The sequence below is a fragment of the Pieris brassicae genome, chromosome 11 (genome assembly GCF_905147105.1).
Source record: "Pieris brassicae chromosome 11, ilPieBrab1.1, whole genome shotgun sequence".
Classification (NCBI taxonomy): Eukaryota; Metazoa; Arthropoda; class Insecta; order Lepidoptera; family Pieridae; genus Pieris; species Pieris brassicae.
In genome coordinates, this window is record NC_059675.1 from 14,658,917 (window position 1) to 14,681,801 (window position 22,885).

The 22,885-nt window shown below is 38.0% G+C and overlaps 2 protein-coding genes across 3 annotated transcripts in view; one reads left to right on the plus strand and one right to left on the minus strand.

Annotated features, from left to right (window-relative positions):
- The window catches only part of LOC123716051 (ETS-like protein pointed), a 59,070-nt gene extending 36,266 nt beyond the window's left edge, over positions 1-22,804 (minus strand). For both annotated transcript variants that reach the window (XM_045671548.1, XM_045671547.1), the window contains exons 1-3: positions 22,651-22,804; positions 14,203-14,335; positions 10,977-11,097 (exon numbers count right to left, since the gene is read on the minus strand). In XM_045671548.1, coding sequence (XP_045527504.1) covers positions 10,977-11,097; positions 14,203-14,325 — 244 coding nt within the window. In that variant the 5' untranslated portion in view covers positions 14,326-14,335; positions 22,651-22,804. The remainder of the gene's footprint in view (positions 1-10,976; positions 11,098-14,202; positions 14,336-22,650) is intronic.
- LOC123716052 (ATP synthase subunit d, mitochondrial-like) lies at positions 16,297-17,589 on the plus strand. Its single transcript, XM_045671552.1, has 3 exons — positions 16,297-16,492; positions 17,009-17,227; positions 17,301-17,589. The coding sequence occupies exons 1-3, from the start codon at positions 16,374-16,376 to the stop codon at positions 17,476-17,478; spliced, it is 516 nt and encodes a 171-aa protein (XP_045527508.1). The 5' UTR covers positions 16,297-16,373; the 3' UTR covers positions 17,479-17,589.
- Positions 22,805-22,885: the final 81 nt, after the last annotated feature.

Sequence of the window (22,885 nt, forward strand, 5' to 3'; positions counted from 1 at the left end):
GATGTATGTTAAATTAATCGGACGTATGTGTTTGTGCACTCACACGAGCGCGTGATAAAAACTACTGACAGTCCGACATCGAAACTACTTACGAATAAATTGCTGGTACCGATTCGAATTACTGATTAAATAATAACTCCTTTGTCTCGACGCTGTAATCGAAAAGATCTTTCAAATGCCTCCAGTGTTTTGTCTAAGTGTTTCAGGGTTTAAAAAAAAAGGCATAAATTAAAATGAAAGAATATCAAGAATAGAGTCCTTTATGGTTGTAATAGATCTATTTTCGTATAAATTAATGGAGGAGAGACGCAGTCGTAAAACTCTTTCATAAAGAAAAACAGTTTGAAGAATGTGTGCTTTCGAAAGCGACACTGTGTCTTGGTTAAACGCAAATAAATTTTGAGTGCATTACGCACGGCGAGTGATGAATAACGTCCTCCCTCAACCCTTTTAACCGCTGCATCGCTTGTGCTTTAGATCGAAAACACGCCGACGTTTATTTGATTGCTTTATTTATTAACTTAACAACTTGGCGACTTAATTGTACAGCTACCCACTTACAGAGATGGAGCTTTCAAGTTTTAAGTATTTTTATAATATTCTAAAAAGTTTAATTACAAAATACGTAACATCGAGTCCGTTTAATTGTTTCGTTTATTCGAATACATCTACGAATACATAACACAATGCCACACAGTTTAGTCGAAGCAGTGAAACGGTTGCTTCGAATTGATTACACTAGTGATAGCGGGATCCAAACTTTATTGAAGACGGTAGCCGAGCCAATTACACGTTTAAAGAAAGCTGGCTGTAGCGAATTAAAAAATAATTGGTCGTAAGAGGTGATACGACAATAAATTAAAAGAAATTGCGCTCTCAAGTAGGTGATGGTGAGCAGAGAAATGAAAAGTGAAAAGAAAACGTGACCCTTGCACTTTAGGGCTGATAAGCCATGCGAAAAAGTTCAACGCGCTCCGAGAATCCCTCGGGGTGACCGGTGAGGTTGCACCTTGCGCATCGCCCGCAGTGATCTTGTAAATCCCGACCAGTGCAATGCTCTTTAAATCGTGAGACGGCGCCGGCGCAATGGGAGGAGGCTGCTTCGAAACACCTGCCGCCCAAGTACCGTGAACCAGTATCTAGTATAGACAAAACTACACTCACATAGGTACTGCACTCTTATAGGAATTCAAACGCTCTTCGTTTACAACAGAGTCCCTTTTAAGTAGTTCATGTAAGCGCAAACCTATTTGAACTCTCTGCACCTAAGGTAGGTTCAATATACTAACTGCTCACTAATGAGTAAATTAACTATTCATCTAAATACATACCTACTTACATATTGAATGGGAATCACAATTGCTATATGTATTCTCTGAGATAAAAAAGAAAATAATCTCAGCCCAATTATAAATAATAGCACTGAAATATGTTTATCGTTAGATTACGAGGTAACCACAGGTGTAAAGTAATAAAGCGACGTGCTCAACCCAAATACACAGAGAAAGTTCAAGCTCACATCAAATAAGAACACAAAAAGACTGGTAGCCATCACTCGGGGCAAATAAAAAAACAAAACGAACAAATGATAGGTACGGCTCAATCAGGGGCCAACTAGCCGCGTCGTTTCAATCTCGGCTGCGATCTTAGCGAGATACCACGAACTTTGAGTACTGTGTTGTACGGGGCGATAAGCTCACAATAATGATCTGATATGTACTTTAATCAGTAATCAGAACATTATGGCGTAGATCTCGGTATAGGGAATGAGTTAGTAAACAAATGATTCGTGGAAAAGCTAAAATTTGTATAACTGTTATCAGTTTTGTTCCGATTCTTTTCTCAGAAAAAAGAGCTCTTCGATTAGGTTGGCGTATCGAACCTCGGACCTCTTGTTCTACGAAGGCAACGAGTCGCGTGCGATGTGTTTGATGTGCGCCGACAAAGAGGCCGCGGCCATCGTTCAGAGCCGAGTCCGATTTGGTACCAACGATGCGATGCGACAATAATGCTCTTGCGCTCGTAAACTCTGCCTCTATATCCACAAACCTTTGGTAAACGCGAAAAGTAAACTTGTTCAATCAGATAAGCGTTTAAGCGATTAATGACTCACATTACCTGACAAGTTTACTTTTGAAAAATATTGGTATTGGCAAGTTATTTACGTTATTGAAACATATTTAGTTCGCACGAAATATGCGTGTTTACAAGCATAATGGGTGCTCATACATAAATCGGCGTGCAAGGTCACGGTGTAGCAATTCGCCTCGTGTACCTTTCCGCTCCAAAAACTTCGGCGGCGGTTATGCAAGCCTTCGGAGCTCGCTCATCACACGGTCCTACGTGTTCACATTCGTTTTCATTTATATCATTTATTTTCTAGTTCAGACCCATCTGACTTTGGGAAATAGGCTCAGCGTCGAAATATAACGACGTAAACGTACGTAAAAATCATAAAGCATAAAATATGACAAGTTTCCGGAAACGCTGACAGCGCGAGGTAGCCGGACGTGCGGCCGCGCAAGTGGGTCAGTTTATTTCTGTTTTGGCGGGAACCTGGCCGGAAACGGCGCCATTGTGGATGTGCCGGGAACCCCGGAAAAACACTCTCCGGATTTCTAGCTAATGAAATACAAGACTGCAGCGCCGACGGTAGCGAACCGTGTGACGCCGAAAACCGCGTCGCGTTCGCTTCTTTTCTCGGTAAGTAAAACAAATCGGTTCAAAGCTAAATCCGGGCGTTCTCGTAACTGACTTCGTAATATTTCCTTAATGTGGGCAGGATATCGCAGAAATCGATTAGAGTCTTAACGGAGCTTCGATTTTCGTGTGAAATTAAAAGCGTTGCTCGGTTGTTGTACTACATGTGGGTCGGATTTAGGGCCCGTGGTCTCGGCCGATGCGGGCGTTTGCAATAAAGCGTCTCGCAAACGGCTCGAAAGGACTCTCAATTAGAATTAATTAAAGACAATTCAGCAATCCCACAAAATAAATGGTCACTTGACGATAAACGAGATTTATTAATCGCTTAAGTGATTTAATTTTTATTAATTTTAATACTTTTAACATGAACTATGAAAGCTGCAGGTGGTTTTTGTTCCCACATTATCGCCTTCGCGAACCGGTGATAACACGAGTTTGATAGTTTTATGTTAACGACACACATACGTGACTTTGCCAAACGAGCTGAACGGAGCACATTTACATAATTATACGTCATAAGCAGATAACGCCTCTAATGGACTTTGCTGGTATTCGTTTATTTAGTACCATTAACAATAAATATTTTTGCATATCGAGTCCAACATTGAATTGGTTGATTAGACGTTTGTCTTCTGAAGATTGCGCTCGCTCACTTTGAATGACTAGTTAAGTTTGGCAAATCCGTAATAAATATAATGAATATTTTCATGCAAATGTAATTGTTAAATTGTTAGGTGTAGAGGGGAGGGTGGAAATATGTCTTTGAAATGTATCTAAATATTAAGAAATACGCGATATTGATAACGCAAGCAACGAGTTGTGAATTAGAAGCAATTTCATGCGATTAGCAGTATCAACACTAACCAATTATCACTTTTCAGTGAGACGTTTGCTTGTCTACCATACGTTTACGTTTACTACATGCTACCGTTTACGTTGTCGGCTTTTTTATTATCTATTTTAATATATATAAACGAGTTGGGTTTCTTCGAGCGCGTATAATTCGAGTACGGCTCGTAAGTTTTCTTGGGTTTTGATTTGTTGAATTTGGCTCCGTCCCGAATAGCAGAATAACAAAATGTTTCTCGTAACTCGTCCAACATTGAATGTGCATCCCGTCTATACCGCTTCAAATTAAAGAACGTATTTAAATAAAAGTGGGAATGGACAAGATGATACTCGTAGTAATGATATATAGGTAGGCATAATACCTAAAATTATTTTGGAAAATGACGTTTAAAGATTATGAATGGTTCCACTTCGCCTTTTTTTAAATAAAACTAAAACTTTACAAATTAATTCTTTCTTACTGTTTTTTCACTATAAGAAAACAATTTCCATTTTAATAAATATCTACCTACTATAACTTACGATTGATTTAAAAATTAGGCATCTATTAAATAGAAGACATAAAAGCCAATCAAATAGGAATTGTTCTTTAGAATTCTAAACGGTTTTGTCATAGAAGGGCACAAACTCGAATTGCGCATTAATTGAAAAGTGTAACTTCTTCAAATATGGACAGTTTACTAATTAGTAACTTGTGTCATGGGGTTATTATTATAATCCTTTTTTGTGTAAACTAACCAAACTAAATCAAGGCACATTATGATTTTACGAAAGTAATAAAATCATATATTAAGTTTAGCTGAACTGAATCTTAGAAACCAATGTTATTTTTGTTATTTTTGATTGAGAAATTTTCAATTCTGAAAAAAAAACTAGTGAAACGAATGTTGAATAATCTATAGACAATGACAAGACAATTACTTCCGATGATTGTTTACTGTGAAACACCTATTTATGTAAATCCAAAATCCTAATTTGAAATGAGAGCAAAATGTGCATATCAACCTAATAAAAATATAAATGCGAAAGCTTCTGAATGGATTTTAATCCAAATTATCAATAAAGTTAAGGCAATAAGGCTCGACGGCGCGTGAGGTGGGGGAGGAGTCGCTCATTTCAAGCCTACTAATACTAGCGATTTGTTAAAAACTCATTGTACTTAAAGTAATATAGGCCCAAGGTTAGTTATTGGCAATTTTTTTTGACTAAGTGTTACAAAAATATACTTTATTTTTATTTAAATTATATGTTGTAGGTAAGTAATAGGTCCTTTTTTGGTTGTTTTGGTTCATTTATATTAACAGCAATAATAAAATACAATTTATAGGTAATTAAAGAATTTATAGACTGACGGAAGCGTGATTTGGTTTTCTAATTAGCAAATTAGAATTGTTTTTTGTCTATTATTTACTATAAAATTTAGCTTTAATTTTAATTAAACAGGCAAGTATTGCATTTTAAAGTATAAACTTAATAATAACTACCATACTGTATTTTTTGGAAGTGTAAAAAAGCACATCCTAAGCATTAAGCCGCGAAAGCGTAAAAAGTCTAATCTTTTCCAAAGCTCTAATTAAGCTCGAACTGGGAAGGCTTAAACGGGCACACACACTCTTGATTACGAAAGCCACAACCTTATAAAATAGAAGCGATAAATAAAGAATGCAAATTTTGCGGTGCCTTTAAATGGGAAGAGGAAGCTGCAGGCATGTGTTGTTCGGGAGGAAAACTGTCTCTTGCTTTAATAGACGATCCTGTCGAACCTCCTAAAGAAATTTTTTCAAATGAAACAGATGAGTCTCGCCGTTTTCTAAAAAACATAAGGAAAGACAATACATGCTTCCAAATGACATCTTATGACGCTGATAACATTGTGTCGATGCCAGAACAGTGCCTGAGTTTTATCCAAGGGCAAACATACCACACGATTGGCTCTTTCCTTCCTGCTACTAATTAAATTTTTTGCAAGTTTATTTCATGGGTGAGGAGTTGTTGATGTAGTCACAAGTTGATAGGCGTTTAGAGTATATACCAGAAAGAAACACAAATAACAAATAAAAAAAGTTCTACGTGATCACAACGTTCTAGTGCATGAATTTAAAATGGTGAAGTTCCTGTCACTCATAGATTTTATGTGATACCCGATATTTTTTTATATATTATATTTTTGATATTCCTTAGACAAACACAGTTACAAAATAACCCATACCGAACAAAAAAGTGTCGTGCAAAGACCCTAAACTCATAATGTTGCTTCTTTTCTACGCCACGCTAATGCACTAGAACTTTGTGATCATGTAGAACTTTTTTTATTTGTTATTTGTGTTTCTTTCTGATATATATTCTAAACGCCTATCAACTTGTGCTTCCTCATCACCCATGAAATAAACTTGCAAAAAATTTAAGCTACTCGAAATACTTATTCTGGGCAGACAAAGTCGCGGGCACCAGCTAGTGCTGTTAATAGCGGTAATAATGCCGTATATTTTGGCGTAAAAACTTGCGAAACTAGTACATATAGGTATGATATCTATCTATAGATGTAGACGAGCTGTAAGACTCCTCTCATTAAGTGTTAATCAATTTGAGTTGCAGTTAACCCCGAGCCGCGGCGCCCGAGGCTGTTTACTGCATTTCATTACCGGCAAACTAATAATTGCTAGATGTGCTATGGATTTCCTTTGGAACTGGAACTTTCTCGTGCTAAATGCGGGCGTTCAAAAGAACATAATCAAATACATATGTATATGGTATCCGAGTAAAATATTAGATTACCTCTTTAACAAGAGACAAATAATAGTAATTGTCGGTAGAAAAGTAAAGTTTGGGCCTTTTTAATAACACCGTTAATTACATTTCGAGGGGCTTTAAAAGTTAAAAGGCTGTGCGTTGGTCGAGGCGAACTTTATTAATGGACATCAAAGAGAGGTCGAGAGGCAGGACGGAGGAATCTAATTTTTCTATCGACTTTTGTTGAGCCAGTCCTGGCCACTGGTAATCAGGTTACGCGTTAAATTGGTGCGTTCGTTTATACACAAGACTTTTGCAAATAGTATATAACTAGTTAGGTATAAGACTTATTGATACATAGTATAATGCTGAAGGGTTTGTTCATTTTATATCTCGAGAACTTCGGGTTAAGTATTCCACTTACATATTTTTTCAATCTGGGAACAGCTAGTTCAGTCATTAATTCTATAAATTGGTTAATACCAATACCAGTTCATATAAAATATAATACAAGCGCAGAAAAAGTACAAAGAAACAGTTGGCAACGACGCCGTCGGCTCTGCAGATCATGTCGATACTAAAATCGCTATCACAATAATTATAATAAATGAAAGTTGGGTCTTGGGTTATTATACTTTATAGATAAAATCATGGCAATAGGGGAAAAGCGGAACTTTCTCAATAACGGATAGTTTCCTTGTGATATGCGTGTGTGTGCGTTCAGGATCAGTGGCCGGCGCGCGCGCACCTGCCGCACGTTTCCCACGCCTCCCCCTCCCGCGACCACCTACCCCCTGTGACGTCACATCCACACAACCAACGGTCTTCAACAACTTGCTTTTATTACCTCTACGAAATTATAGAGAGGGTGTGGAATCTCTAGGTGAAAATCTAATTGATAAAAAATATCGTATGTTGCTGAGAAGCAGCTAGTTATGTGTCGTAGGGTTTGTTTATAAAAAAACAAAAGTACCAGTTTAATGTTCGCTTTATTTAATTGTTAATTTATCTGCAGTAACTAAGAATTAGTCGGCATAAAACGCCACCTCAAAAGATTAGCTGCTTTATTTATTCAAAATGTAAATCTTACTTTTGCTTTAGATTATCAAATTATATTTAAAAAAGTTACGATTTACGCCATCTATGTTTAGGAAGAAAACTTAATATCAGCGCCACCTAGCGGGCAATAAAGGAACTTGCTGATTTCTAAACACCTAACGTCTGTACTGATTATTTACAAACATGACTAGATGGCGCTGTTCACCCGAAAACGGTGTTCGGGAATTGTTTAAAAAGTTTACTACTAGTTACTGTTATGTAAAGAAAATCTTAACTACGGAACACATTGTGTAAATCTAACTTATGAGTGCAAATTAAATAAGATTTTCTGTTTGATAAGATTAGCTAATGTTTGGCATAATCCATAAACAAACACATAAGAGTTTATATTGTTTCATTAATTCCTTTGTCGAAGAATATTGAATTTTAACAGTCATTGGACTTGTTCACTTAAAACATTCTCTATGAGCCCATGATTTTTACTCGCTTAGTATGCATACAATACAGTGGCCAGAAGCGAGAGGTGACGACGAACCCATTTGGATGCGTATACGATTGTGATGGACGCGCTGAGCATTTCAAACACCCAAGCGCACGACATAATAATAGTCAAATTAATAAAACTGTTTATAAAAAACTCTCCTACCTGCCTATGACTGAGCTATGACCGGAATATGCAATATAACTTTTCATAGTTTTTACAATAACCGTGTCAAATATAGAGGACTTTATTTAATCTCTCTGATTAGGTTCATGTGAATTATTACTACATGTTCTATTTATGGACATAAAATTACTCGTAATACCTAATTTGAAGAATCAACAATCAACGCGCGATAATTCCTAAATTAGATTAAATGTTTTACTTTTGTGCATGCGATTCAACGACATCGTAGGTATGAAATAAAAGAGAAAGAAGATTAGTAAATAGTTTCGAGAAGGGATTTATGTGTGCGCCTACACTAGTTTGTTTATCAAGTAATTCTAGTATGTGCGGTGTGTGGTTGGACCAATTATTGTTGCGGTCAAATTGTGGACGTAATGAACGTTTAGATTTAAGCTTTGAAGTCGTATTTATTCTCTGAATAAATTATAGATACAATTTTTATGATGTTATGCGATGATAGCAGAGTTGACATTCTCCAACAGGATCTTAAGTACACAACGGTTTTCTTATCATGTTACGAGTAAATATTTTATTTTATTATGAAACGAGCGTCGGCGAGTGAACGGTCAGTGTTGGCTGTCGACAAAATCGAGCTTCGATAGCAACATGTCGGTCAACCAGTCCGCCCGCGGTACCAGGCGACCATAACTCGTCGAGAGCTTTCGTGGTTCATTCACGAGCTTCTCGATCGGGTGAATGAAGTGTGGCTGTGTGCGTTGAACACGTGCAATGGTAGGCCGTTCGTGAGAATTCTCTTGTGTCAACATCTGAACTTGTTCAGGAATAACTCGCTTTGTTTTTGCAAATTATACGCAGCCTCGACTCTGACTCTCAATTGATACGGCGCTGACTTCTTTAAAACATTCGAATGCTTTTTATCTAAACCTGATTTCAGTTATGGCAAACGGAGCAATCTTAATTTACACTCTATTTGTCCCTAGCAAAAGATTACTCTTTAAAAAAAGGTATCACATTATAAAAATTACATTACGATAGTCTTCAATTACAATTTATAACGTCTTCAAAAAAGTATAAGAATAGGATGGAAGATAAATGTAGCTGCAGTGGCTTCATAATGTTCCAACCAAACCAGATGACACTCGAGACTTTCCGCTTGATAAATCATAAAAAACGAAACACGCCACCGTCATAGAGTTACTTGCCACGATGGGAACGTATTTTTTCAGAAAAAGGCTCTCTTAAGCCACCTAGTTTCATTAAACTCAAGACCGGAATGTTTATTTGGGTAAAGAAAACAATCAACACTGCAAATACAGCGAATTCTGTAACTTAGTAATGGCGAGTGTAAATATCGTAATAGTCGGCACGTAGTTTTGGCAACATCCTGCGTATACTTCAACAGCGAGGGGAAGTGGACACCGCAACATCCTTTACGGTGTCGGGTGAAGCCTCATACCGGTAAATAACCGGCGATTTTATCTTGACATTTTCATATTTTACGGCGGCCCATTTCTCTTGGGCTTGTGACCTTTTTGCGCATTCCAAAGAGAGGTATCTAATATGATGATGAAAACACGAGAGCTTGTTAAAATGTCTGCGATTTCTCTTTCCAGATGTGCTATGGATAAAAATAACATTAACTGGACAAGATTGTGTGCGTAATAGATATATTGATATAGTTGATTAAAAGTAATCAACATGAGTCACAGCAGAGTGTGTGTGATATTATAGAACAAATTACTGCATTGTTCTCCTTAGTTAGGAGCCTCGATATCTAATTACGAATAATTTTAGAGAAGATTTAAGACTAAAATATGCCATTTATGGCTTGGCTATAAATATAATATGGCTTGCCTGTGTGTATACAAAAAGGCAAGCCTTGGTAGATTTGCGAAAGCCAGTAAGCGAAGATCCCGTGCGTAAAAAAACGACTGTGATGGTTCAAGTCAATTTCATACGCTTACGCATACTTGGCGTTAAAGTAGCAAACACACATCAGTTCCCAGTTCCCATATACACACATGTAAAACAAAGACAATATCAACAATAGGCCCGTATTCTTGGGCCACCCCGAACACACTCCGAGTTCAATCACCCGCGATATAGCTAACTCTTCATGAATACGCTTTCAGGATCAGTTTCAGCCGGTATAACCCATGTAACTAAACTAATATTGATTTATTATCCGAATGACTTCAATGATGATGCTGTGGAAGGTTGCTGGTATACCAATGTCAAGTGTATGACATGTAAACTGGGTTATGAAAACGGCGCACTGAAACTGCATCGCTCCTAACAAGGATGCGACGTATTATTCTATTCGGGGTTCATCTATTCGCTAATCGTACACACGTTGAGACCTACAGACATATGCTATACATATTTACTATACATTCAATCCTAACCGAATTCGGTCCACAGAGCAACAATAAATGTACAAAACGGCCAAAATTCACTAAATAACAATAGTTTCCATTTGTATAACTAAGCCTTTACTAAGTATGAATATGAATTATTTGTATATTTATATACATAAGCGGCGAGTGTCTTACATTATTAAAATGGTATGTATGACTTAACATTCCGAAAACTATTTATCTGATCACAAAATCCTTTGAGACTTGTTCACTGCAAATCTGAATCATTTGCGTCTTCATTGAAGTAGAAAGGTTTCGTTCTCTAAAGTAAACTAAATTAGCGAAGATCAGAAAGACAAAAGAATCGTTTAGGATTTGAGTAATCGGTGAGCAGGAGATTACGCCGGACAGGGCCGTGTCGCCGTTTATTGCGTCTTGGCGATTGAGCCTGACACCAACCTTGCCACGCGTTCACGCAAATTACAGTCATACCTGGATACCTCGGCACACCGAACATATTTCGTTTTAATGGCGTTATTATATTAAATATCAAACAAAGCCGATAACTTATCTTAAGATTAAATAAAACATAAATGTAATGGTTTAATTCTAGATTTTTCTCCAGAAAATGATCGTCATTAAAAACTTACCCAATGACGTCTCAGGGTCGGTGAGGTCCGACAGAGAAGGCACTTTCCGCATCGTGCGAGGCTCCTCCGCCTCGGGCGGTTCGGTCTTGATGGCATCGCCGTTGCCGCCGCCCTCATCACACTGAAAAATTTAAACGACTCATAAGATTCTTTAATTAGTACAAAGCAAAGTTCCAATACCAGGGGAAGATGGAAGGCACTATACCGCGCGGAAGGTCACCTACGCGTTTGACTGACCAGATCAAGTCTGCCGTAGGAGGTACACTCAACGAGTGTAGCAGGTTGACCTCTAATAGGCAACGATGGCGAAACGCATCATATCTGCCCCGTTTAATACCACTACTTCATAGTGATCACGACCGCTCTGTCAAGAGTGTACCGGATAAGAAGAAAAGTTCCAAATACCTCCCCGGCTTATTCGTGATAGTTTCCAATTTGTCAGGATTCTTTGTAGGTAATACGTTAGTGGATAAGGCCAAAGAGGTTCTGTTCATTATTCCATTCAGGGAGTGCGTCTTCCGCTCGCAAGATTTAAAATCGCAAAGACAATGGAAAGCCTCAGTCCTTCAAATTGACTTTGATGTCAATAAAATGTATGTAAATGGATGCCTAGCATGTGTTAGGCAGGTGAATCGGCAACTGTTTAGAATCAAAACGTATTTTAAGGACATGTATTATATTCGAAATGTTCTTTTGAGTGAATACGATTTCAACATTAATGTGGCTGCATGATTTTTAAGGCATTCTACGGTAGCATCAACGATGGCCGAACGACGATTAACCAGCAAACAACGGGGTTATTTACGGTTGAGGGACAGGGGTCGCTCGCCCTCCGCACGTGATTTTACAAACTCACCTTCGTGATTGATAAACCATTTATATTTATCGTCCCCAACACTGTGTCTGATTTATTGATGGATACTCAATACTAATTGCCATTTGTCGAAAGAAGAACGTTCGTGTCTTATTGTATTTTGGTAATTATTATTCCCTGCAAGTTTAAGCTTGTATAGGGACGGCTTAAAATCCAGCTTTAAATAAATTTATGAAAAATGTACAATGTGTTAATGATAACAAGATAGCCGTCGAAAGTGAATTGTAATAAAATAAACAAACTGTTTATCGATTACAACACTCTGATTAAGAGATATGTTTAAAAACATTTGTCATCGCATTGACAAGAAATTTTACCGGGAAATGACAATGTTACACTAAACTGAAAATGTGTTACAGACCAAGTTTCAAATTGTTTTAGGACTAAAAATGACGGCAGTTTTATTTCATTTATTTATTTAAGCTAGAGGGTTCTTTCGTCCGCGTACCAGTAATTTAATATTATCAATGGATGGACAACTGGTAGATAATAATCATCGGTAACGTTAGCTTATCAGTAGCCTTCTTTTCCGAGAACTTTGAATATCGGAATTACTAACGCTTGTAGTTTTGCCTAATTTTCCCTAACGACCATGATATTTACAAAACAACGCTATTATTCAACGCATTTTCCACGTTTGTTTTGCTCAATTCCAAATGAAACTTCGCCTTCGCGGTGGTACGTGAGTTGCAACAAGTCAAACTTTTCTACAGCTATATATAGTATGCTATGTCCAGTGAAATGTATGCTATTAATAGAAAATACATAGTTGATAATAGTTTTGAGTAATATTTTTATATCCGAGAGTTATTAATGTGCGTCCATCGAAGCTCACTAAGGGTATAACTAGACGAATCCCTTTAATTAGACACCGGATATCGCATGACTCGCCCTAATGAGCTATGCTTCAATAAATATTTCTCTTACCTCCACAAGTATTAATAGCCAAATTTATTTATCAATAATTATAATATAATAATTATTGCTATAGATCAAAATTTACTTAGCTATGAAATTATTATACAATTTTGTGACATTTCATTCGTTTGATCATTCGTTCTTCTCGAAAGGTATTAGGTCGCCGTAAGCTAATGTCGAAACTCATTAGTGCAGCTTAGTGTCAGTGTCACGGACAAGTTTAAAAATAAAACAAAACAAATAAAAAGCGGGCACTTTGAAATAGAAACTCTTTTTTTCGATATACTAATTCTGGTTGATTGATGGTGGGGAGTGAACCGCGTGAGATACAAATAATGGGGATTAATCGTCTGCAACTTACAATACAATCGTTATTTACGACACACATATATAGCCATGTTAAAGGTTGATTCGGCTAAAATAAAAAGTGCTGTGAAGAGGTCGAACACGCTTCGGTGGCTTGTGATCACGCTGTTAGACAGTTTCCGGTGGTTGTGGTGGCCCTAACACGCCCGTTACGTGACCGGAGACACTAAATAAGTTTCCCAAAACATAAATATCATTAAAGTAGTAGTGACACCTCACTAACCACTAACTACGATATCTTATTAATTCTTTAATATTTTTTAAAGTAACGCATTTATAATCGTAAAGCTCTTTGACGAGCCGTATATTATTTTATTTTGCCAAACACTGTCAAATTTTGATATACCATATACGTATGCTCATCTAATCAAACCTAACCTGCTGACATTCAGCACTTTGTAACCCTTCCCTCGGCTTCGCCAGCAATATTAACACAACCTAACAGTTGCTAAACTGCTGGAATAAAAAAATGCAACCGCAACCTATGATTTGCTCTATTTAAAGAATAAATAATTGCAATCGGCTCAAAACTAGTAGCAATTGGTATTCCATACACGACAAGCAGAACTCATTCTACTTAAGTGGTATGTTAGCAATTACATGTCTTGCGAGTTATTCTAGTATCAACGAACCAGTCCCATTTAGACGGGTTTTTGTCAGGTTCTCTCTTGCTTTCTTGAATTGCCATTCGCGCGAGCACTCTGCGAGTTGAAAATCGCGTTTGTCCCCTCAGCTTTATTCGATTCAACATAAACCGAACCGCAATTAGAAGTTGCATTCATTCGATAGAACCAAAGACTACGATGACACTGCACTGATGCACACGGGTACTGGATTCATGAAATTTCTAAACGGGTTACACAAGTCGGTTTGCGAGGATGTAGCTTTTCCTCACTATCGGATATCCCGTCGTCAGTCAGCCAAGATTAAGGTTGTATTTCAACGATGACGAACCGGTTAGATAATTCATTCCGGTTATTTTTATAAGGCTTGTCTACAACCAAGTAGGGAAGGGAACAGAAGTGAGCATTGGGATCGGACTGAGTGACTTAGTAGGTGGAAGCGTACCAGGTCAAGCCGCAGACTGAACGAGACGTGCTTGCGAGGCGGCGGCGCGGCCATCGCGGGTCCCTCGTAGAAGGCGGCCTCCTCCAGACCGTAGTCCTCGCCCTCCGTCCATTCCAGCTTCATCGTGCTGGGACTGCAAACAAATACGACACAAAATATTACGAATTAATAACGGATTAATTTAAATATAAGTTTATATAATTTAATTTGTTTCGATAAAAAAGAGTTTTAAGAGCGACTATTGTCATCATTCAAAAAATGCTGATTTCATTCGATTTCTACTAAAAAGATTAGGAAGCCGAAACGTTGCTTATAATTCTTCTGTAAAATTCTGATCTTCTCTTTATTTATTAGTTTTGGAGATAAGCAAAAATTTTAATAAATTCCTTGTGTTTTTTACCGTTCAGAATAGATTTTGGATCACGAAATTTCGACGGATTTGAATTACTACGGATTTTTTGAAATTCACTGTACATGTGTAATTGTACACACACTAACACAAAGATACAACGTAAGTGCCCGTGTTGTTAAGTTGCCTACACAGCAATGCACGTCGGTTTAATTTTATGGTCAGCGATCACGGCAGCAATACTAATAGGGCTTCGCTGACCACAGCACTGGTCACATGCATCGATAAGTCGCTGTTCTTTTCCCCTTTCTTCGTTACGATAAAGGCTAGAAGCAGGTCGAATCTTTTTTCAAACCAATAGGCAAGCTAAACGCTTACGCGAACAAATAGCACATTTGATATTAGAGGCAGGCAAGGCACACAAGGCAGAGTCACTCGTCGCACCCATTAATATCCCATCAAAGCGATTCAAATTAGTTAACACCGATGCAACGGGTCGTTCCGCCGGAAATGGTTCCCAAAACCACGTGCATCTCATTCTCTCTACAAAATAGAGCGACGAATCCTTTGAAAATTGGAGTGGCCGTTTCGGGCAATAACCGAGTGATACGGTAAATGTGTCGTCGGCTGAATTCGGCGCTGCTGGTCGCTCTGGGCCATTTCCGCCGGAAACGATGCTTACATTGACAACGTGGTAATAATGTCTGTAATTGAAGCAGTGTGTAGTTTGTTCGCTCGCTCGGAAGGGTGATCGGGGTGTAGTCGAGAGTGATAATTAGGTGCGAGCAATTCATTATTGTTACGCAGATTCACTGCTTTTAACTACTGAAGAATCAAAACTATATACTCATTTGTTTTTATAACTATAAATATATATATATATATATTCACAATATATATAAATATATATATATATATAAATATATATATATATATATATATATATATATATATATATATATATATATTGTGAATATAACAGACACAATAAAAATTAAATTGCTTGTAACATATTCTATCACCCGAAGATATGATAACGACATATCTAATCGCTTCAAGACGCTTAAAAGTTTGGATTTGATATTAAATATTTGCAACATTACACAATACATTCTTATTTCGTTCGAGTGGAAACTTCTTAAGTAGCTTAGGTGTTCAGGAGCCAGTTAATATGAGGTCGAAACTGCAAAAGATTACCCAAATTCCCTGAATCTCCCAACATACTGAATGCCTGTAGGCCACGGGTTCGAAGCCCGAGGGCATTAACTTGCAGATGCCAAGTCGTTGACATACGGTCTCCAACCTACAGATTGGTGTTTCAGGCTTCAAGTAATTTGCGCGCACGCAAGTTTGCGTGCCGATTGGCCCTTCTGCGTCGCGTGGTGGGCAATCGATTTCTTCATGCATGAATTCATTAGTCAAATATTTTCGGCCAATATGGCACGAGATTTATGGAACTTTAGCAATCTCGACTTCAAGATCGTCATGCATTGCGTAAGTATTAGGCAAGTTTGGAAGCTCTCAATGGTGAGTCAGGTCGTTTGGAATCCTTCCAGAAAGGACTTCTTGTAAACTTTTTCGTTTAATTTAAGAGTACCGTCCCGTCCCTTTAGTCATATTAATAATAATCTGTTTAATAATCTGTTAATTTATATTAATAATCTGTTTCTAACAATAGGATACTTTTTGCTAAAAAATTAACTTTATAAAGAAATAAACTTGTTATCAAAATATGTCACCAAATATGACACTTTTTGTCTAAGTAAATTGAAAACGATGGCTTGTAAAATATTTCTTAATCTGACAAACTCCTAAAGACAAGATGTCTAAAAGGTTTACCAAGCAAAGTATCGACTGGGCCCAACTTCAAAAGCTAGTACCGCCAGATGAAAAGGGAAAATTTCTAGCATTTAAGGCAAAGGCAGATGCTTATCTCCGACGGTATCTATATCCTTGGTCATCGTAGAAAGTATCATAAAATAAAATAATTGTTCGTTCGTTTTAGTCTGTTGACGAGTGCTGGACGTAGGCCTCTCCTTTAAATTTCCAGTAGACCGTCCAACGTTTCGCCGACTGGTCCTCGGCCTCCATTCTAGGATTTTCTTGTCCCGTCGGGCAATGTGCCCTGCTCTTGTCAGACATACGTCCTTTTTTCTATGTCGGTGACTTTAGTTCTTTTACGGATCTCTTCATTTCTAATTCGATCGCGTAGAGAAGCACCGAGCATTGAGGAAGCGAAATTCGCTAAAAGACATTCTTTTTTATATCCATGTCCATTTCGAGACCTACTTGTTTTGAGACTCTCTGAAGGTAGACGAGCCTTCTTTTGTGATGATAACGATATCATCCGCGAATCGGAGGTGAGATGTAATCGCCATTGAATTTAAGGTCTTTCGTCGTTCCAAAGAATTTTACGAATAGTATATATTATTTACATAAGCTACATTTAATGTTTAGGGTGAACGCGAATCCCCCTGAGCTACCTAAAATAGACTGGAAAAAGTATCAGTCCCTGGTGCCAGTAGCTGGAATGGTAGAGAAGTTTCAGAAAGAGTACGAGGCTTATAAGGTGCCTTATCCTGAAGATAAACTTTCAGCTACTATTGACGAGCAATGGAAATCGCTGGAACCGCAGATCAAGGCATATTGTGACGAAAGAGAACATGATATAAAGGAGTAAGTAACAATAATGTTAAGGGCCAAATTAAATTGGTTTTAAATACGGTGATATATAGATGGTGTGTTTTAGAGCATCTAAGGTATTGGATGCTATGAAAAAGTTGCCAACGTTTGAAGAAATGACAATGGAATCGTTGTACGACTTGTATCCAGAGCAAGCGCTAGATCCGGTGAAAAGGCCAACATTTTGGCCTCACGACGAAGAAAGCCAGCTCGGATATGTAATCAAGCAAAAAGTGACGAAGTAGTGTCAATAAATTGTAATATTATTCCTTTTTAAATATTTTCTAATGCTGTATAGGTACAGTACGTACGCATTATCAATAAATAGATGTTTACGTTTGAATATTAAATGTATTACGTAAAAGGGGCATGTTTTAAATTAAATGTTTTGTATACAACTAGATAATTATTCTCGGAATAACAGTGAATGCTTCGACATCACAAGAATCCGGAGCAATCGAGTCCGAGCGAGTGAATTATCGTCTATGGGTGCATAAAAGGGCTGCACTCGTCTATATTTAGTGTTCAGGGTCGCTGCCGAGACATCAGCCAAGAAGTCGCGCGTGGCAAATTGTGACTGATGATAGGATTGAGTTACTGGATTTAAAGTTCATCATTCACTAATTAAAGGAATCGTTTCATTGACCGTTTGCCCTAAAATTTTAAACAAGAACAAACAGAAGTGGCCAAAACCTTTTTAAAAAATAAACTCATCTCTTATTTAAATCACCGAGACTTGAAAGACAAGTTTAAGAACGTCTAGAATGTTCGTTACGAACTCTGATGAATTACGTCGTCCATGTAACTGCAACATTAATTCATAGTTTGTTGTTATTTTATGATAAATTCTAGCTAATTCTATCTCTTACATCTGAGAATGTAGGAAGTTAGAAGTGGAACATACAAAACATTCAAGCCGCGAGCGTTTTATCGAAGCCAAATGGTGTTTTGGAGAGCGATAAATACCGTGTTAGTGAGTAATCCTTTTGATCTCTCTCTGTATGTTGTCAAATGCATAAAATGATTTTAATAATATTCGATATTATTTCCTCACCATCACTATCACAATGACAACGACATTGAACATTTGATAACAAAGACGGCATCGTCTATAATAATCCGCTAACCTCTTAATTGTGAGTATATAGTATAATAGTTGGTTAGTCTGGTCGAAAGCGTGGGTGGAAGGGTAGGACCACCTGTTGCTGAGCTATATTTAGTCACCGCCACCGCCCCTGCCCCCTCGCACTCTTCCATTCATAACTATGAGTAACGTGTGGGTTAAAAAAATCGCTGACCCCACCAACGCTTACGCTGGGCTTCAATATAACGTGGACTATACTCTACAACATCTCAACATTACCAACTCGTTCAATCAGTAGTACCAACAATACTCTCGTGAGGTGAATGTTGACGAGCAATAAATGCTAATACATAGTAGTTATTTACGTATATGTCTTTGAAGCCCTCCGTGCCTGCTCAGTATTCTTTAATGTGTTAATCGACAGATTAGAAACCGTTGACCTTCGCCGAGTAGCTGCATTTGTATAACTATTTTCAGCACACTAATGTGTAAAGTCTTTAATTACTTTTACAATTTGCTGGAACTTCATATCGTTCCGCCATCTCACCGTGTCAAAGTGAGTTTGTTGTTTCTAGACCGATGCCTGAGTGAATCCAAACACGGACGCCTTGTGTTCTGACCTATGTATCGTGAGTAGGTAGGTACATAATACAAATATTCTGTATACACAATAATATAGTTATGGAAGTGATATTGATACGTGTCGCTTTATTATCAAAATGTCGACGAACTCGTCTCAGGGCCGGCATAATATTATGCAAAATGCACATATTTTATTGATTTGTACTTCTTACGATAACCAAGTTCAAGGAAATAATTCTGATGAAAGTTACGGCAGAACCCAAATATGATTTGAAGAATTAATTTATAAAACTTCCTGAAAGAGTTTTATTATAATTTTAATAGAGTTCACGTCAAACGATTTGGAAATTACCGACGTAAGTTTAGATCTGTTAGTTGTTACTAATTAATTCATAATTAAAAATTCTGTTGCGCCCGCGCAGTCGTCGACGTATGTACCAATTACCGAGACGCATTATTCAAATCGAAATGAACACTATTTTTTAGGGCGTTGAGTTTATAATAACTTCATAAATGTGCCCTGAATGAAGGGCAAGCGACACTTGTTTTATTGTGAACTATATTTAGGACTTGTACTGAATTGTTACTGTGCCAGCGACGTTCGTGTCCGCCCCGGCGCGGAGCGAGGAGCAGCGGCATTGGAATTATTCCTTACCTTGTAAAAGGCGAACCTGAATAGTCAAAATGTCTATGGCAAGATTTCATCCATAAAGAAATTTATGATTTTTTAAAAATAAAATTGCGTGCGTGACGCATTATTTAAAAAAGCATCCCATTGCTTCCTCGAAATGACTGCTGATCCTAATTTTGAAAATCCATTTTGCAGGGTCTCGAACGAAAGCATGTCAGCAGGCGATGTTTCTACCTGCTTGGGTCCCGTTGCATGCAAGGTGTAGCCCTACACGCACACCACGGCATAACCTATTAAACTATACTCACACGACCGCTGGCTGCGTGTGCGCATCTGTTACCCTAGCCCCTCTCATCCCCCGTGCCACCCCCGCACTAATACAGCACCAACCTCAGCTGTGACTTGTAAACTCTTAAAGTGAAACCGCTTTCGGCGATATAATTCTTGTGAATATTTTAGAGTTTTGCATGCTTTGAATTATTCAAATGTTCATTTTAACAATTTACTTCGAATGAAATCTATGGTCAATTTGTTTCCTTTTGTTAATATATTAATGAATACATTTTAAATGCTTGACAAAAACGAGACAATTTAAAAAATATTGGTACGTATGTAGTCTCCTTCACTATGCTCGAATTAATGATAAAAAGTTTTAATTATGTTGAAGTTTTTTCGCTTGTATCATTATCAATAAATAAATTATAACTATTTTCTTGACGAATCCTTGTGCTTGGATATGACCTGTCTCGCTCACTCGCTGTTTTGGCTTCTTTTTCTCGGACAAGACACACTCTCGAACACATCAATATATTTTTAAATTTGTCGGTCACGAAGGATAGTGTACACGACATTGTGTGAGATAAATAATTTAGTATGAGTAAATGACAATCGGCGACATCAAAAAAAACGAGAAATCCTACATGTAATTTCCATATATAGCCAACAATAATTATAGATTAAATTGTTTATTGCAAAGCGTTTTCCTAGAAATCTATGTCGGCTATTTTATTGGACGAAAGTAGGTATCATATTTATGCTAAATACAGAAATTGAATTTGAATACATAATTTACATAAGCGTGGCCTTCAGTAATATACAGATAACGATGTGGATTTGTGATATCGTGATAAGTTACTGCGCAACGTTCGTCGCCTCCGCTCTCTGCTTCTGCTAACGACTTTCCACCGGCCGCCGGTTAATTATACCTACCGAATGTCTCGTATTCCACATATATTTTGAATATATCTCTTAGTGAATAAAAGGGGCAAAAAGGGTTGGATACCGAGAATCAGCAGCAGCCATCACGGAAACAAGCTTACGTTGTGCATCCGTTATTCATACTTGTTACGAATGTTGTTATGTTAAATGTCGATTAGTTACATTCTAATTTTGTGTTTTCGAAGATGTCATTATTGTCATGTGAAATGAAGCTTTTAACAAACACTAACGTCATATTAATCAATTTAGTTGATCACGCTATCACCATCCTAAAACCATCTCAGGTATTTGCCAACAGGCTCCCGGGCAAAGTACTTTGTCTCGTCTTATATATTTTATAAGAATTACCGTCCCGGGAGTCCTGATTCGTCTGGAAGTCCACTACGTAATACAGTTTGTCTCCATGACTACAGAGTAGTGGGTACGCGACCTTTATGATGACTCCTTCGAATGCTAACAAATATTTGTAAAGGATAAAAAGTGACCATTCATCCTATAGTTACATGGCTTAAATGTGAGTGAACCTACATTCCACCCATCAACTCCTGTTCACCTACATCTCAGTAGTCAGAGGAACCAAACACAATATAGAATACACACGCAATAATATATTGACGAAAGATCTACACGACGCTTAAATCATGAGAAAAGAAAGTAATAAAATGTAGTGTTAGGAAAAGTCTGACGTGTATTTCTTAGAAGTAGAGCAGATCTGTCGATAGATCCTAATAATTAGTAAATTGTTGTACAGAGCAGGAATAAAAAGGGGCGACTCTTTGAACTAGAAAATGTAGAACGTATGCCTCAGTTTCGTATCTAGGTTTTTTGTTTTACACTCCACTGTTTCGGATGTACATGATATACAATTAAGATTGTTGCTTTATCCATTGGTATCAACAATTATAGAAATGTTTATCACAGATAATGGGGAAAATAGGTTATTACCTGAATATTATGACTTATTAGTCATAATATTCATTAACCATTTGTATATATTATTAAGTACCTACTATTAAGTTAGGTTAGGTTACACAAAATTCACTTGGCTGGAATCAGTTTTCCAAGGGTTCATTTGTCAATTAATGAAACTAGGGCTAGTGGCGGCCTATAATCTAATATCGGTCGGAGGCTTTGTCGCCATAGAGTATGCTCTATTTAGGTAGTTCGTACTCTATGGAAATAAAAGGTTATCGTTGAAATCGAACATTTTCTTCAAACGTAACATTTAAGATCGCGGTGAAGCTGAAAACTTGGTAACGTATAATTTGTGTGATAACAATAAGAATGCTTATCTCGGTGATAGTTTTGACTGATGTCATTGTGTATTCTACCTTTATACCCATGTGATGAATTCAAAAGCGAGCTCTAAGCTCCTGCGTCGGTGCAAACTGAATGTCGCAAGCTCTCGACTACAGCCTTTGTTTAGAAGAAATAAAGTCCTTCAGACTTCAGAGGCATCGTTCGACGTATAATAATTAATAGCGCGATTCGGTATCTCATGTCGGTGAAAAACTATCGTCTCGATCGAGTCGAGGTCTGGTGTTATTAGCGAGAATCGATTTGCGGCAAGACGAGTGTCGAGTCAGGTAGTCCGGGATAAAAACACTTGAAACGGAGCGGACGCGGCCGGTCTCACCTAGATAACGCGCTCGACCGATTAAACCTCAAAACCCGACGCAGTGATTTCGGCTCGTATCGTTCCTCCGTCGACAGACCTCCTTTCCACCATAATAATAACCCTCCCGATCGTTCGTTCGTATCGCGTGCACTCCGATAATAGTATAAATGGGCCCTAGCGTCGGACAGATCGACACATAACATGTAAATTCGTCGCTCGAATCGCGATAGGCGGCGCGTAGGCGTCGAGTTCCAATGAAAATAAACACACCCGACGTTCCTTACCTCTCGATTTTGATTAGAGTATCCAGATTAGCAGACGATCACAACACCGAATCGAAGTTTCGGGGCCGGTCACCGTGGACCTGCGCGCGTGTCACTGTAAAGTCCTCGGAGCTACGGGCGCGAAACACCGGTGAAACGCGAGCCGGCGCGGTCGATACTGACTAGCGAGTGCTGAATAGCGACGCAGTAGGTGCGCCCGCGTCGCACGCACACACTCGCGCCCATTCAGAGATGC

Excerpts from the sequence above, each read along its gene's own strand:
- LOC123716052 (XM_045671552.1), top strand. The coding sequence starts at position 16,374 with ATGTCTAAAAGGTTTACCAAGCAAAGTATCGACTGGGCCCAACTTCAA. Across the intron at positions 16,493-17,008 it reads GCAGATGCTTATCTCCGACG|GGTGAACGCGAATCCCCCTG; the intron begins GTATCTATATCC and ends TTTAATGTTTAG. Across the intron at positions 17,228-17,300 it reads AGAGAACATGATATAAAGGA|AGCATCTAAGGTATTGGATG; the intron begins GTAAGTAACAAT and ends GGTGTGTTTTAG.